The sequence below is a fragment of the Heloderma suspectum genome, chromosome 3 (genome assembly GCF_057233095.1).
Source record: "Heloderma suspectum isolate Gila_16-S chromosome 3, 16-S_ref, whole genome shotgun sequence".
NCBI lineage: Eukaryota > Metazoa > Chordata > Lepidosauria > Squamata > Helodermatidae > Heloderma > Heloderma suspectum.
The window spans coordinates 265,847,365-265,864,597 of record NC_139460.1 but is presented as its reverse complement, the minus strand read 5'-3'; the positions used below and the strand labels follow the sequence as shown (position 1 = coordinate 265,864,597).

Genomic DNA, 17,233 nt, shown 5'->3' with positions numbered 1-17,233 from the left:
AGGAGAGTGTGACGTGGTGCAGAGAGAAAGAGAGGTGGCCAAATTAGAAGAGTTGACCTGGAGGGAGAGAAAATGAGGGAGGGCTAACAGAACAGGCTTCACAGAAGCCTGCGGTGGCACAAGGACAGAAGCATGGTGGACAGATAGAAAAGGGGACTTAACAGAATGGGTTAAAAAGAAAACTGAGTTAAAATTTTAACAGAAATTATTTGGTAAAAATAGCAATGTGGCCCTCATCGAGTTTAATAATACAAAAGTAGCCTTCAGAGTCATTTAGGCTGTGTGCCCCTGTTTTAGGTGATCATAAGCCTTGTCTTTTCCTAGCTTCATTTCAGTGGGAGGGAAGCTAAGCTCTTAAGAGATAATGACTAAGTATCATGGAAAGCCCATAAATTCTGAGATTGTCCACCATGAATGTTAGGAATAATTTGAGGTGCTGTGAAACCATTAGTGTACTTGGGAGTTGTGGTATATTTACTTTGCCAGGGCTGTAATCTCTGAACTAGTTCCCCCAGAATTAGCGTATAAAAAGCAAAGCTGCCCACAACCTTTATTTTAGCTGCTACCAGTCACCTTGAATTACACTGGAGAAGAAATGAGAAAAGTGTTGGGTTTCTAAGAGAATTCTGGGAAGTCTTGAAGTTCTGAAGGGTGAGGCAACTAGAAGATCTGACTAGGAGCCTATCATTGAAAAGCTGCCTAGAGGTACTTCGTACGGTGCAGAAAGGATCTGAAAACACAGCTGTTCTTTGTGGCTATGATGATTTCTTCCACAGCATTCTGACTTAAAGGATTCCTTTTGACTTGAAGCTGGAAAGCATCTAGGGTTGCCAACTAGTCAATAATGGACGTGTCTGCCTAATAGAGCCATGTTCTATCAGAAAACCAGGATTTGGGATCTAAAAAGACAGTAAAATCTAGATTCTTCCAAGTTCTGTTGATCATCCACCAGAACTGCCAGCATCCACCTGTGCAGGGGTGACATCAAGGGTAGGCATGGTTGGTCACCTGCTGAGGGCCCACTCCCCCCAGCAGGGGCCCGCAGGCAAGAGCCCCCTGGACTCTCTCCACCTCTTCACCATTGCAACTTGCTTGTTCACCTGCCTCTCACTCTGTCCCAGACAGCAGTGGTGGTGAGGAACAGTAGACGCCCCTGCCTACTTGCTCACTGGTTCTCTGCCTAACAAGCAAGCAAGTGGTGGCAATGATGAGAAAGAGGATGAGGAATAATAGTGGCTGGTGACAATGGTAGTGAGGAGGTAGACTGGCCAAGGGAGGGGGCCCACTGAAGGTGCCTTACCCAAGGGCCCTCAGAAACCTGGAGCTGACACTGCACCTGTACTCCGACAACTGATTGGCTGATGCTGGCAGTTGCAGACCAACACATCTGGAGGGCACCAGGTTGAGGAAGGGGGGCTATATCATATCATGGCTGCATTCCTGACCATACCAGATTCTCCCTAGGTTCTGCCTGCCTTTCCTCTCTCCTGCAGGCCCACCCAGGGGGCCCGTACTTTTGAAATCAAAAGTTATCGACCATAATAGTACCATCTGGAATAACATGGGCTTAATTCTTGGGATGATTATGTGGTTCACTATAGCCGGCTCTGCAGACGTTGAGTAAGATCCACTGTATCCATCCACAAATGGAACAGATTTCCCCTCCCTGCTGTAGGCCCCAAATCTGTTCAGGACGGTTGGAGCACCTTCTGGAGCAGATTTGCGGGGAGGTATGGGGGGCTGCAGAGGGGAGGACAGGACAGGGTAGCCCTATTGCGGAAGGGGAGTTCTGCTCGTGTAACAGTTGGATCCAACCTATTGTGCTGTTTTCTAAAGAATCAATGTGGCGCAAATGCTGAGTTTATTGCAAGGGTGTGGAGCCCAATCAGAGACTTTTAAAAAATGGCACATGCTGCTTCCCATACACAGTGCAACCCTTCTGTTTTCCAATCATGTAAGGCAATACACAGAGTGTGCAGATGGTTCAGGGTGGAGTGAAGCTCTGAAACATTTTCAGATAACAAAGCAGGCCAAGTGGGTTTAATTGGAGATACCTTTGACTTTCCAGATTCATTAGAGAGTCACCATTAGGAGAATTCTACTGGTTTCCTCAATATTTGTGTGTGTGTGTGTTGTTGTTACACCCCCCTCCTCCCCACACATTCATTCTTTCTCCACAGACTGAGCAGTATAAAGGGCACAAGCAACTGTGGAAAACAGATACTATATTGTGCTGCCATACAACAGGTGAGGACAATAGTGCTGTCTCCCTCCTTTGTTAGTAAGAACAGAATTAGCAAAATAAATCAAAGCTGGGTGCTTAGGGGTTGGGGAAGAGATGAAAGACAGTAAATCCTAGAAAAGGAGTAACTGGAATATGAATGCAAGTATATTTAGTTATACTTGCAATTCTGAATTTGTAGAGACAGATGAGTGGACAGTAAGGGTGATAACATAATGTAGGATCCTATTTTACCTCAGTAAGGGAGCTGAGATTACCCTGCAGGGTCACTTGCACCAAAGATGCCTGTTCTTTTTCTGCATTTGTCATTACTAAAAGAGGTGTACCCCCAAAACAATGTAAAGGTTAAGGTGTCTTTTAGTAAGGGTTACTGGATTCAAAGTGACAAAAAATGGACCTGGAGGAGGGATGCTCCTAACTTGTAAATGCTGTTCTGTCCCAGGATGTTTAGTTCTGACAGACCCTTAGGAGAGGGGGACCTGAGGAAGTTACTGAAGCTTTATCGCACAGAGATTTCAATGGCAGTGGATGATGTCTTCCCGTTACTTCATGGACTTGCAGATCATGAAGTTGTCACTGAAGAGATGTTCAAGGTGAGAGGAACAGGAACCATTCTGATCCTGTATACTCTTCAGTTTACAGAACTGGAATCTCTTAGATTATTTTATGATGTGCATAGCCTTTGCATACAGGAATAAGTTAGATATCTGCACTTTTAGGTTATACAAAGCCAGCATATGACTCATGTCCAGCCTTAATTTAGTTTGATTTATCTCTGGAGTTTTAGTTGGGGGGATTTATTCTGCCTTTCTGTATATTCTCTTTCTTTCATTTTGTGTAAAACTTTGAATGAACATATAGTTTTTTGGGTTTTTTTAAATAGCTCACATGCATATAGTAGGCAAGGTATGGTTTAAAGGTAATACTAATTCTCAAGTCAATGGAAACACAGGAAATGCTAAAATAGTGTTAGTATTTATGGGTCTTCTTACATTTTGATACTATTGCCTTTTTTATTATAATTTATCATTTGATGGTTTTCTAACCTGCTTTTCAAGGTAAAAAGATTCACAAAGCAGGTTACAACCTATTTTAAAAGACAGGTTTTTGGAGTCATTGTGACTGTTCTTCAGGGCTATGCATCTGTTTTATTTTGCTTGCTGGGTGTACTGTAGCACCAACTTTTAGTGGTGAATCTCAAAGTATGCTCTGGACATTTAACATAGCAAAGATCATGGGTGTCTTTTGAAAATTCCTTCAAATGGCTATGAAATTATAGGTGGTGTTTTGTAAAACTGTATTGTAGACTAGGTTGGGAACATGGGGGCCTCTAGATGTTGTTGGACTCCAAGTCCCATTATCCCCGACTATTGTCCATGCTGGATCTGATGAGAATTAGAATCTAGTATTACCCACTTGTACATCCTCAAAGGTGTTTAAATCAGGAGGTAGACAGTTTTCGAGTACTTCTGTGGTGGCACTTTTCTTATTATTTGATTTTCCCTTTTTCAGCATTATCACATTTCATAGTTGTGCTTCAGTCTGTAAAAGACTTTACATGTTTCCATACTATACTGCCAGAACATTGAGACTCTCGCTGTAACTGTTAGCTCCCTTCTCCTGAAGAAGCTGAATCACACTGAAGTATATACGAAGGATTCACATCTATTTGGGGACTAGACTGACTTTTCATTGTCTTTCTCCTTGAAGGACACTCTCCATCGGAAGGAGAAGGAAGGCTGCCACAAAGCTTTTCATGCAATGTTGACATGGCTGCTGAGCCAGGATTCACCTTCCATCCAAGACTTCTGGAGGGTCCTCTTCAAGGATTATAACCTGGAGAGGTATTCTAAACTCCAGTCCATTCGGAGCAGCTTTCCTAAAGGTATTAGCTGAGGTCATCATAGCCCAGAAGAAAATGAACAATTATAAGTGGATAACTTATAACAATTATAAGTTATAAGTTACAATTATAAGTGGAGGCAGGGGGACACACCTCACTCAGCTTTCAAAGCTGGGAATGGTGGGTTGGTTCCAGACTAACTTAGTTCCCATTGAAATCAGTGGGGCTTGTGTCATGACTAACGTCCAATTTATTTCAATGGGACTTAAGTTTTAATTAATTTAGAGACAATTTTATTTATTTATTTATTTAATTTCTATACCGCCCAAATAGCCGAAGCTCTCTGGGTGGTTCACAAAAATTAAAACCAAACGGCACACAATAAAACAATATAAAATATATAGAACATTAAAACCACAATAAAACAATCCTATGCATGTTTAGATAGAAAAAGTCTTAATCCAGCCAGGAATGCTGAGAGTTGTAGGACTTTTTTGGTCTAAACATGCACAGGATTGCACCCTTAGTCTGGACCCAATGTATATGGATCTTCACATTTCTTTTTTTGAAAGCCTCCAGCCATAAGAAACTCATTGAACCTACTTCAGGGGAGGGGGGGTATTTCCTTTTCTTTAAAATGGCTCCTGGGGAGTAGGGTAATGATGGTGGGTGCCCATATCCAGTACCATTGTGTGTTTTTTTTAAAGAAAGCCATACTTACGGAAGACATACCTGCTACCTTCAAGGTCTGTTTTCCTGTGTAGTGTTGTCTGTCTTCCTGATCAGCGAGGGAGTATTGTCTTCCATTTCAGAGGCAAGGTTTCTATAGACCTCGGCAAGAATCCCACCAAATCTCATCATTTTCCATCTTTTCAGATATGGATCTCGGCAGGCACCGCAAGGCAAGGAAACTCCCAACCAGCCCTAAGGTCCTGACTCAGCACAAGCCTCAAGGAAAGAGGAAGGCGGCTGAGGGAAAAGATTCTTTGCACCTACTTCAACCTTCAGCAAAAAGCGACCTGCACCTTGGTATAGAACTAGTTGCTGGGGCTTTGCTGTACCTTGTGTGGAATCTAAGAGTTCAGCTGGAATGTGCAAAAGAGGAAGTGTAAAGGATGATGGACATACACACGCATACTCACATGCACCAAAAGCCCCAGAGAGAGAATTCCCTTTTAATGTTAGCAGAATGCATTTTCCTCTTTATGAGCAGTATTTATACATTAAGGGTGCAATCCTATGGATGTTTAGACAGAGAAAACTCCTACAATTCCCAGCATGCCCCAGCCAATCATGCTGGCTGGGGAATGCTGGGAGTTGTAGGACTTTTTTTTCTGTCTAAACCTGCATAGGATTGCACTTTAAATGCATCATGGAGTGGGAGTTCAACATTTCATTAGTATTTTTGTGCAAACAATGTATGAGCTTCTGACAAAAGCCCAGACCCATCATGTTGTCTTAAAGGGATGTGTACCTGCTGCTCATTTTGGAAGAAAAGATATCTCTTGCTTTCAGTGTTGTAACCTGTTCTGTAAATCAACAGGGTCCCTCCCAAGGGCAAAAGCTGTGAAGAAATCAGAGAATGTGGACATTCAGCATTACCCACTTCCAAATGGTAAGCATAAGCCCATGTTGATTCCCCTAATCTATACATCATTATGCTGTGCCTGGACTGATGTCTCACTCAAAAGTTACCAAAATCTATTCTCTATTATTTAGAATTTCTAGCAGGAGTGGGGAACCTCTTTCAACCTGAGGGCCAAATTCAATATCAGAGAAACTCTCAGGGGAGCATTCCGGTGGTGGGTGTGGCCAAAGGCCAAAAGTGTGGGGCCAAAAATACAAAAAAATATACTAACATCTTGTAGTTCAAAGCTCTTACAGCCAGTAACTAAGTCTTGGGAGAGGCATCTCAACCTTTTAGAATGGAGGAAAAACTGCACAAGAGCCGAGAAGCCACTAAACAATCAGTGGTTGGAAGGAAGGGGGCATGGCCAGGGGAAGGGGAAGTGGCCATCTGGCAACCCCAGAGGGCCAGATTGAGACCCCATGTGGGCTGGATTTGGCTCCTGGGCCTAAGGTTCCCCACCCCTGGCTTATAGCATCGTTCAGTGTACAAAATTCTTATCTTGCCAAGGACTGTGTGGGTTAGATTAGGCTGGGAGATAATGACTTGCCAAGGCCATATCCAGCAAGCTGTATAGATGAGTAGAGATTCAAGCCTAGGACTGCCACATACAAACCAAGTATGCTCTCCATTGCGTCGCAGCAGAACCCATCTCTAAGGTATTTGAATGAGCCAATTTATCCTGTGAAATAGTATTCCATTATATATTTCCATCTCGCTCAACGAACCAGAAGAAAAGTAGACTTGCCTGTTACACCATTTCAGACACAACAAACAGGGGTACTGAGGAGAAAAGACAAGCGCGTTCCATCCCTTTAGCTGACATATTGCTTCTGTGATAACCAAGTACAGCAGGCGTGGGAATTTTCTGGCCCACCAAATGTTGTTGGACTGCAACTCCCATCATCCCTCACCATTTGGCTATGCTGGCTTGGGGTGGTGAAAGTTGCAGTCCAACAACATCTGGAGAGCCATGAGTTGCTCACCTCTGAAGTCCAGATTAACCTGGTTTCCACGCTTTCTGGTTGAATTTTGATCATGGTAGGAATGTTTGCTTTTCAAATTAGTGGTGAAGCTTGAGCAGTGGAAATGTAACATCTAGTAATTGCCTACGCAGGTTCCCATTTATTTCCTTTTTTCTTTCTGTTTTTTTTTGCAGCATAAACATTGTATGTCAGCTGAAGGTTAAATCAACTGCAATGTACTGACCTCAGGGTGTGGGCAAAAAGCACCAAATCTTGTAGCATTTGCTGATTTTGCATTGTAAACAAAGACATATGAGGTCCTGGGCCAAATCTTCTGCCTGCTTTTCAGGCCAAAAGTGATAAGTCACCTTGTACGTATTATGGGAAGATACTGTGCCACACCCTATTCTTTGTATCCTCCATGGAACTTCACTTCCAACCCAGTTTATGCAATATTCTCATGACAGTTTTTCACACCAGCCTTCCCAACCTGGTTTCCCCCAGCATGGCCATTGGGAATAATGGGAGTTGCACCCCAACCAGTGGAGGCTGGTGGCTCCAATGTCAGTGGAGCAGTGAATCCACTTCGGGTTTCAGTTCAGGCTTCACACCTTGGATGGCTCCTTTCAAGTTCTGGCTGAAACTTGGAGTGGATTCACTGCCCCACTGGCATCAGTGCCATCAGCCTCCGCTGACTCCAACACATCGAGGGGCAGCGGGGAGACCAGGTTGGGGAAGGTGGGCGTAGAGTTCTTCAGATTTTGCCACTTTCATTCTAAAAGGCTGCATTTGTGACATTAATTGAAAGGCCAGTGAGCTGTGGGACTGTCGAAGGATTTTTCATCAAGCAAGTTTTTGAGTTGGGTAGGAACTCACATATTGTCACAGCAGAAACTAGAAAACTCCAGTGACTGGAGCAGAATTGAATTTCCAGGGAACCACATAGACACATTCAGTGCAATGACTTGACTAAGATCAGGACAGCGGGATATGGCAATCTAGTAAAATCTGGCCTGTTCTGTTGGGGCTTGTGCGTGAGGCAGTCAGAGGACTCATCTTCTGCCAGACAAGGGGAGGGGGCAAGTGAGAAAATAAGTGTTGGATCTTTATCATGCTATGCAATTCCAAGCATTATCATAATTTATCCCAGTGGTAGGTTGTTCAGAGTCCCCATTTTAGGATCAATTTCCTGTGGGAACGGTGTTGGAGTGGCGACTTTGTGGAAACCTTTCTCTTTATAAGCGAAAATTGACTGAGGAAAAAAATAAAGTGTAACAGGTGCATAGAAAGCTGCCTTGTCCCAAATCAGTTCAATACTATCAACACTGGCTGGCAGCAGTTCCCCAGTGTTTAGGGTCGGGGCCTTTCCCAGCCCTACCTGGAGATGCTGGGGATTGAACCTGGGACCTTCTGCATGCCAAGCAGGGGCTCCTGACCCCTGAGCTACAGCCCTTCCCCAAACAGAAGGCATAGATGATTCTAAAGCCAAGGCAGAATTGGTGCAGGTCATTCAGTCCAACAAGAGCAAAGGATATCAGCTTCCCTTCCCCCCAAATTAATTTCCTCCCTGACCTGCCCCCATGGCCTCACCTGAAGCTCAGTCTCTGGGGTAAAGAAATAAATAAATCCATGCATTCAGCACGAGTGGACGGTCAAAAGCAGGTTGCATGTTAGGATTTTGATTTTGTTGTTTTGCTTTGTGAAGTGGCCCTTTACAGCCTGATCCTCAAGCATGTTTATTTGGAAGGAAGTCCCACTGACTGCATAGAGAACTTCATGAAAAAGGCACTGTTTACTTCACCACTTTTGTTATAATGGCACTTTTTGAATGCACTTTAAAAATAATTATAAATAAATAAAGCCTCATTTTACAGATGAAGAAGTGTGGATGAGATACCACCCAACGTGTCCACAGCAGAGCAGAGCTGACAAGTCTCCCCAAATCCAACATTCCGATCACTTTATCGCCACTGAAACAGTGGCTTTGCATTCTCCATATTGTGTCAAGCTTCTCCCTCTTCTTGTGTTATAAGGGACATAACACATCTTGCTGATGGGGAAATGGAGAAAGTATTTACTATGCATGTATTTTGAGAAGAAGCATTTGGTTTACCATTCCAATTATAGCTAAAATGAAACAATCCCGTTAGAACAGAAAACCAGTGCAATCTTCTTTTTTCCAGGTGATGCTAAGAAAGGCATCAAAGCTGGTGAATTGTATGCATCAAGCAAATTGGAAGAGCTTGGAGAGAAGAATAAAGCTCGTGAAGCGAAGCCCAGTGTGAAAGCCAAAGAATCTCAGATCCCTGAATATGTATGTAAGACACTATACTTCTAGCCCCTTCACATTTTCTAGGGTAATTTTTTGCAGTGAAGAGTAGCCCATGCTGGGGTTAGCAGCATTTTTTTTGCAGTGAAGAGTAGCCCATGCAGGGCCAAGCATGTGGGGGCCACAGAATTTCTCAGTCTATGGCGAGAGGTGGGTGGGTCGTGTGCATCATTTGCCATGAGCAGACAGCGCCACTTATTACATAGGTAGCACCTGCAGCAAGGCGCTTTACAATTAGTTTTGCATGCAACTGCCCGCCTATATTAAGATGCAAACCTGGCAACTTCTGCCTGCGGCAAATGCGTCGCATGACCCAGTCACCACACTCTGGGAATTCCACGGGATGAACAACGACAGCTGTGTAAATGAGCCTTTAGTCTGTCATGCATTCAAGAGCCAAAACACTTCATTCAGGAGTGAGTTTGTCCTCCTTGCTTTATGGCTCGGCTTGGTTCTTTCACCTGTGGGAGAGCTTGTGTGGCTTTTGTGTGGCATCCCTTCAGGATTCAGTTGCCTTAGAAGGAGGTCACCAGAGACCTATGGTGTTTCCATGATACAAAGTTTATTTACACATATGACTGGCATCCGCATTGTACTCCTTTCGGCGCCAGGTGAAGACCTTTTGATTTTCCCAGCATTGTAGCACTCTAGTCTTTCAGCTCCTGTTTTAAATCCCTGCATTGCTACTAGGTTTTATTCTGGTTGCACTTTTCCAGTGTAGTTTTTAAGCTTTCATCTTTTATATTGTTTTAAGTTGTAATTTTTGGTTTGATTTTTGTGAACCGCTTAGAGAGCTTCAGCTATTGGATGGGACAGAAATGGAATAGGATGAATGAATGAATAAAATATGTACAGACTGAACTTAAGTGTTAATGCTGGGTTCACAGTGTTAACCCTTCAACAGATTCCTGCCCCCCATCAGGTGTCTAGGGGTACCCATTGTGCCATAGGATTTCCTGTACAGAACAAAGTTGGCTTTCTGCCTCCTTTTCAGATCCAGTTCCAGGGGAGGCTGGTTTCCTGCTCCAGACACAGGCCTCATTTACCCCCTTCCCTTATCTACTGGGAGAAATAAAGATGAGTCATCTCTGCCCATCATCTCTGCCTTCTTGAGCCATTGAAGCACATCACCAGAATGTTACCAGCTATCAACTGTCAAGTTTTGAGATATTGCCTCAAGGCATCCACACTGATAGCTCTGCTTACAGAAATCTTAGGGCACAATCCTATGCATGTTTAGACAGAGAAAAGGCCTACAACTCCCAGCATTCTCCAGCCAGCCCTGGGGAATGCTGGGAGTTGTAGGCCTTTTCTCTGTCTAAACGTGCATAGGACTACGACTTTAGAGACAAGGATTACATAGATGGAAGGGATCCTAAATCTCTTTGCAGTCATAGGCGTTGGGTTGTAAGGGACCCTTGAAAGGTCATTCAGTCCACATCCCTCAACCCAAAATGATATTAATGGAAATTATCCAGCTGATCTGATGTTGCTGTCCTCTGGATCAGCTGTGCCTTAATGTCACTCCAAAAGTAACGTGTTAATTTTAAAATATTTGTATTATATTTTATATTTTTTAACCATCTGTATAACATTTTAGTCTTTTAGCTGTTTGTAATCTGCCCAGAATTTGGTTACTGAGCATATTAAAAATATAAATAAATAAAATAATCACCACAGCTCATGCAGAACACCAGCAATAGACCAGTTTGCTTCAAGACAGTGGGAGATCCCCATCTGCCTGTTCCCTGTGAGGCACTGTTTTCCTGTCTCCATTTGCCATGGCCGGGGCCGGGGGTGAAGGAGCTGCAGGGGGGCATCATTTTGGCTTTTAACTCAAGGTGCAAAAATGTTGATGGGCGAAGAGCACATTGAGACCCTTAGTCAGGGCGGCCTTCCCCAACCTGGTGCCCTCCAGGTGTGTTGGACTACAGCTTCTAGCATTCCCAACAGGGCTAGCTGGGAGATGCTGGGAATTGTGGCCAAACACATCCAGAAAGCACCAGGTTGGGGGAAGGCTGGTCCAGGGCAATCCTATGGATATTGACTCAGGAGTTAGTCCCACTGTGTTCCATGGGGCTTGCACCTCAGCATGCTTCAGGACTGCAGACTTAGTCAGCACGTTCATCTGTACATGCCTAATCTTTCTCTTCTTCTTCAGAATGGAGATCAAAAAGCAAACTTGCAGGAGAGGCGCCACACCATCCCTTTTCACACTGTGGATCCAGCTCCCCATCAGGTATCGGGAGGACATACACACACACACACACACACACACATTTTAGGGATATGCCAGCAAAGCTTTGCCAGTGCTCTTTGTATGTTCTTTCCTTTGTCCCTGGGCTGTTCCTTGTATATTTCCTCCTATTGTGGGATGTTCTGTTGCCTTTTTGTTTTTGTTTTGAGTAGCATGGAAAGTTGTTCACCCTCACACTCAGCAACAACGTTTGTTTTTATTATGAGTCAAGACTTGTATTCCGTCCTGTCTGGAAGGAGTTCAGGTGGCGCACATAGGATTGCCCCATTTTATCCTTGCGGTAGCTCTACAGTGACTGGCCCAAAGTCGTCCAGCGAGCTTTATGGGGAGGGGCCGTAGCTCAGTGGCAGAGCACCTGCTTTGCACACAGAAGGTCCCAGGTTCGAGCCCCAGCATCTTCTGGCAGGGCTAGGAAAGAATCCTGCTGGAAACCCTGGAGAGCTGCTTCCGGTCCGCAAGACTGGGCTGGATGGACCATTGGGCTGACTCAGTATAAGGCAGCTACCTGTGTTCCTAACACAGGTCTCCCAGTCCAGCTCCAGCTTACTATATCCGCTACACCACACAGTTTGTTTGCACACTGGTGCACTGTTAATCTCCACTGGATTTAGAACTCACTGGCTGGGCATTGTCAGGGGCCCGGGATGAGATTTTTAAGAGTAGGAAAGGGGGGCAGAGTAGGAGGTGGGAATGTGTGTAGTCAGTATTACGTTTTTTAAAAATTAAAGGAATGGAATAGGAAATGTGGGAGGGGAGCAGCCAGGCCGTTTGTTGATTGAATCAAGTGTACAGGGTATTATGCAGAAGTTAGTGTCATTTTAATGAGGGATGCTTCACATTTTACGCTGCAGACTTATTTTCCAGGTATCTACCCTATGTACATGGGATGAACACAGTCGCATTTGAAAGGGGGAAATACATCTGAAAACACGCAGGGGGTGGCAGCTAATAGCAGCTCCCTAGCACATGCCCCCATGTGCTTTCAGCCACACATTTCCAGGCAAAGATTATGGTGTTTGTTCTGAGTCCTACTGTAGGAGCTGGAAATGTGTCTGGCAGGTAAAATGTGAAATAGTCTTCACTTTTTCACATTTAAAAGTCTAGAAATTGGAAACTGATTAAGACTGGACATGGGAAAAGACATGTACTGTACAAGGCTGTTTAAAGTACCTTCAGTTACAAATCGTGCCCAAAACAGCAGAAGCAGATAGACAGTCTTTTGGTCTGAGAAGGCATGCTCAAAAGATCACCACAACTCTTACAGCTTTTCCAGGGATGGGTGCCTCCGAGGGGCACGCAGGGAGCTACCCCTTGGGTGCTGTTGCTGGTGCCTTGCCATCCTGCTCATTAGCTCCTCATCTCCACTAAGCCACAGCATGTAGCTTGGTGTTTCTTGGAAGTTCCACCTTGCTCTGTTTGGGAAGCCCCAGGTTTCCTTACCTACTTAAATTGGTGCCAGATTCACTGCTGGGGCATGTTTTAGCCAGGAGAATCCCCCCCCCCCCTTGGTGGAGCTTGCGCTGCTCCTGCCAAGATGGAATTCCCCGAAGATTTCAAAGTTAAAAGCAATCACAGCCATCAAGTCCAAGGTACATCAAGGATGTTACTGGTCACCCCCTTCCCCTGCTCAGATGGGTTTTAGTTTCAGGCCTCATGATTGAATAGGGGCTAATTAGCGAGGCTTGCAGAAGCGCAGTCCCTGGCATGCCCTCCACACATCCCATCAAGGTTGTCAGACTTATGCAAAAACCCACGTGAAAAAAAAGACTCAAGAGAAGGATAGAACATCAGTCCTGCTTCATATAGGCCCTAATGAGTGGGTAGCTTCCAGAGGTCGGGGGCTCCGTTCCCCCCACTGAGATGCTGTAGGCTTCCAGGAGCACAATTCTGCTTATAAGAAAGCTCCCTGTGTGCCTTGTTTTCAAGGATTTGGGGGGGTGGGGTGTTGCTGCCTCCATCATGCTGGCAAGAAATTTGGCGGCAGCAATCAGACCCCTGAAAAAATGGCCAGGGGGAGCTGTATGCAGACCACGTGTTGCCCACCCCTGATATAGGATGTGGCCCTTTATTATGGTTGAGCATTTGTGCAGATTCTTTTGCAGGAATTACCAACATTCTGAAGTCTGCGTCTTTAACGGCACAATCCTATGGCCGCTTGTCAGCAGCTAGATGGCCATAGGATAGGTCGGTTCCTGGAGAATCGACCTCCACTGTCTCCTCTGCCGTCTCATAGGCAGCTCGGATCAGCCCTGCTCTCTGCACTCGGAAGAGCAGCGTGAAGCAGGGGAAATGAGGCATTCCCAGGGGTGGGCCAGGACGGGGAGGTCAGAAGTGCTGGTACGACACTTCCTGTGTGTTGTCCAGCCGCCTCTCCCTGCACTCTGAGGTCCGGCAGCTAGACAGACGAAATCAGCTGTCTAGCTGCAAAAGCAGTGTGGCGGGAGCAGGGAGGATAATAGAATTATAGGGTTGGAGGGGGCCTACGAGACCATCAAGTCCAACCCCCTGCTCAATGCAGGAAGCCTGATTCCCAGGCGGTCCCCCATCCAAGTACTAGCCAGGGCTGACCCTGCTTAGTTTCCGAGATCAGGTGCATCCAGCCCTAAGATCCGTTCCTCACCACTCCTCCCACCCTGCACTGGATAGGCAGTCGCCCCCAGGCTCAGTGGCAACTGTCGATCCGTATAGGATTGCTCCCTAAGAACCTTAAGTTCCATTGCCATTATGCCACTTTTTCTATCCCCTTTGCCAGCAATCCTCTCATTTCCAGGCATGGGTTTCATTAGAGGAGGAGGAGGCTGGTGACCAGGACTTTGCATGCAGTACTGGACTGCAGAGTCTCAGCTGTGGAGGAGAACCCCATCACAGGCCCCGGGTCTATGCTGAGGGCAGGAGGAGTTGAAACCTCATCCTGATGTCTCCAGGGTACCAGCCAGAGAGGTCTCCCCCGTCTTGGAACCTGATGAATCTGGGGAACCAGCTATTCTCTCATTGCCCCAGATCCTTCAGGATCACCCTCAGGACCCCAGAAACAAAGGCACTGCTTAACCCAAGTGGAAACCAATGCTCCCCTTGCAGCCTGGGCCTCCGTTTTCATAGCACTGCTCCTGGGGAAACATCATTGGCTGAAGTGTTACTAGGATCAGGCATCACTACTGCACTTGTAGGAAGGGTGGAGCTGCAGGACCAGCTTTAAAATCCATCCATAGCTGCTTAGGTATTGTTTGTGGAGTGCCACTTTTGACTAGCCGCTTGGTTCTTGATGTAGCTCTTTAGCTACCTGGCTGAACAGCTCCCCTGCTGTTTCAGCAGGCTTAACTTAGAACTGTTGTGGTTTTTCTCCTCTTTGGCCTCCTGGGCAGCTCCTCTGTGTCCTGCATTGGCTGCAGCAGACTCTTGAGTTGGAGCACATTATGGGGCAAGGTGACAAAGCAGGCAAATGGTTGTGCACAAAAGTTCCAGTCCAGTATGGGATCAGGCAAATGCAGGAATGGTCCAGATACAAGCAAGGCTCATAGAATCATAGAATAGTAAGGTTGGAAGGGGCTTATAAGACCATCGAGTCCAACCCCCTGCTAAGTGCAGGAATCCAAGTCAGAGCATCCCTGACACATGGCTGTCCAGCCTCGTCTTGAATGCCTCCAGTGTGGGATTGCCCGCTACCTCCCTAGGTAATTGGTTCCATTGTCGTGTTGCTCTAACAGTCAGGACATTTTTCCTGATGTTCAGCCAGAATCTGGCTTCCTGTAATTTGTGCCCATTATTCTGTGTCCTGCATTCTGGGATGATCAAGAAGAGATCCTGGCCTTCCTCTCTGTGACAACCTTTCAAGTACTTGAAAAGCGCTATCATATCTCCCCTCAGCCTTCTCTTCTCAAGGCTAAACATGCCCAGTTCTTTCAGTCCCTCCTCACAGGGCTTTGTTTCCAGTCCCCTGATCATCTTTGTTGCCCTCCTCTGAGCCCTCTCCAGCTTGCCTGCATCCTTCTTAAAGTGTGGTGTCCAGAAAGCAAGGTACAAGGCACAGGAGCTGATGAACGATGTTGTTCCAACATTGGCTAGGTCTACAGTGAAGTCTTTTAACCCCAAAAACCCACCCAGAGTTCAGCTTCAGTAATCAGAGCTCACTGTTCAGAGCCCTACTCCTGAGGAGTTATTTTCTCCTGAGAAGTCCTTCTTTGCACATGAGCACTCCTTCTTACTGGAGCCCTACTGGCCTGCTCATGAGGTGATGCCCCCAGGAGCCTGGGGTTTGCTCAGCCTCTGCCTCAGAGGCACGGTCCCCTCGCATGATGGGGATGGACCTGCAGCCATCTCACCTGAGGGCCTGGGCTCCTCCTGGTCTGGTGACAGGGACTGATCTGGGGTGCCCTCTGTTTCCGGGAGCTCCAGCTCTTCCTCTGAGGTGTATTCCTCCAGTGGGTCATGACACTCTGCCTCACTGCTGGGCCTGGACCCTATGGACCAAACAGAGCAGCCGTGAGTATGTTATCCACATTTCTGTCCCATACGCATATCAAGCAGGAGTGCGGGTTCTATTCTTTACACTGGGTAATAGCCAGTGGTATCCCAGCACTAGCACAAATCATGTTGCACTAGTGTAAACCAAGTCTTGTGCCACATTAACTAGTGCAATGGGGGAAGCAACCATTTGCTGCCAAAATTTGGTGGCAGATCCATTGTACTGGATGCACTGTACAAGTATTGGTTTATGTTAGCGCGATGTCATTAGTGCTAGTGCTGGGACACCACCAGGTACTACCCACAAAAACAGGTTTGGGCAACTTGTCACCTTCCAGATGTTTTGGCCTACAACTCTCATCATCCTTAGCCAGCATAGTCAGTGGGGAGGGATCATGGGAGTTGTAGGCCAAAACATCTGGGGGGCCACAGGTTCCCCACCCCTGACGTGAAGAGTGGAGCCGCCCATGCTTTATAAGTGAATGGGGCAGAAAAGTGGATGGTTGACCTGTCAGCTGCTGGGCAGTGTACCCAGCTGGCTTTCTGGGTAGACTAGAGGCGACCTGAGGAAAAAGATACCTGGCTGGCTATGTTATGCTGGGGCCTTGCAGGCACTATTCTCCTCTTGAGTGCTCTCTGTCTCAGTGTATGGCATAGAGCTATGGGAAAGTGCCAAAGCCAAGGTAAGCCTCCATCTTCTCTTCATTGCTCCTGAGGTACGGTTCAGTCACCTGTCTTGCAGTGAGCTTGTTTCCCTCCCTCCTCCCTGCCCAAAAGAAACTTTTCTCCAGTCGCCAATTGTCCTGGGACTGCAGAGCTGAAGGGAAGCCCACTTTGACCTCTGCCACTGCAGGTCCTTAGACTCTACAGGCTGTTGGCTTGCGCGTATGTGTGTACTTGAAATTAGCTTGAGGGGCTGGTACCTGAACTTGCTGGCATCACTCTTCCCTCCCCTTCCCCTTCCCCTTCTTTTTTGTGTCATATCTATTAGACTGTGAGCCTGTGGGCAGGGATGGTCCTGTTTTTAATCTCCATACAGTGCGTCGTTAATTTTAGGTGCTTGACAAATGATGATGATATCAGAGAGGGGTGGTCCTGATAGCGGGGTGCAGCCATTTACAGAGAAACTAGCTGAAAACTGAGCTTTCTTTCTGATTTAATCCTAACCACAATTTGGTGGGCCAGAAGAACGATGATGAATGTGCCATCTGCAGGGATGGTGGGGAGCTGATCTGCTGTGATGGATGCCCCAAGGCCTTTCATCTTGGCTGCCTTGTACCACCACTGACAGAGATTCCCAGGTAATGGCAGTTTTGTCAGTGGGTATTGATGTTCCACCTGGGATCAAACATTGGTCCAGGTACACAACTGTAGGGTGTCTTCTTTCTTGTCTGATTGTGATTCTTTGTGGTCACTGCAACCATTTCCTCAATTTGCTTTGGTACTTCTATAGTATGGTCCCACTGACATCTCTACTAAGCCCCAGCCTATCCAAAATTGAAGATCTGG

General features: G+C 46.2%; 1 protein-coding gene across 1 annotated transcript in view; it reads left to right on the top strand.

The window, feature by feature from the left end:
• The window catches only part of AIRE (autoimmune regulator), a 37,613-nt gene that overhangs the window by 5,895 nt on the left and 14,485 nt on the right, over positions 1–17,233 (top strand). The window contains exons 2-9 of the mRNA XM_084846830.1: positions 2,181–2,247; positions 2,685–2,835; positions 3,953–4,127; positions 4,962–5,114; positions 5,629–5,700; positions 8,861–8,991; positions 11,168–11,245; positions 16,910–17,025. Coding sequence (XP_084702956.1) covers positions 2,686–2,835; positions 3,953–4,127; positions 4,962–5,114; positions 5,629–5,700; positions 8,861–8,991; positions 11,168–11,245; positions 16,910–17,025 — 875 coding nt within the window. The 5' untranslated portion in view covers positions 2,181–2,247; position 2,685. The remainder of the gene's footprint in view (positions 1–2,180; positions 2,248–2,684; positions 2,836–3,952; positions 4,128–4,961; positions 5,115–5,628; positions 5,701–8,860; positions 8,992–11,167; positions 11,246–16,909; positions 17,026–17,233) is intronic.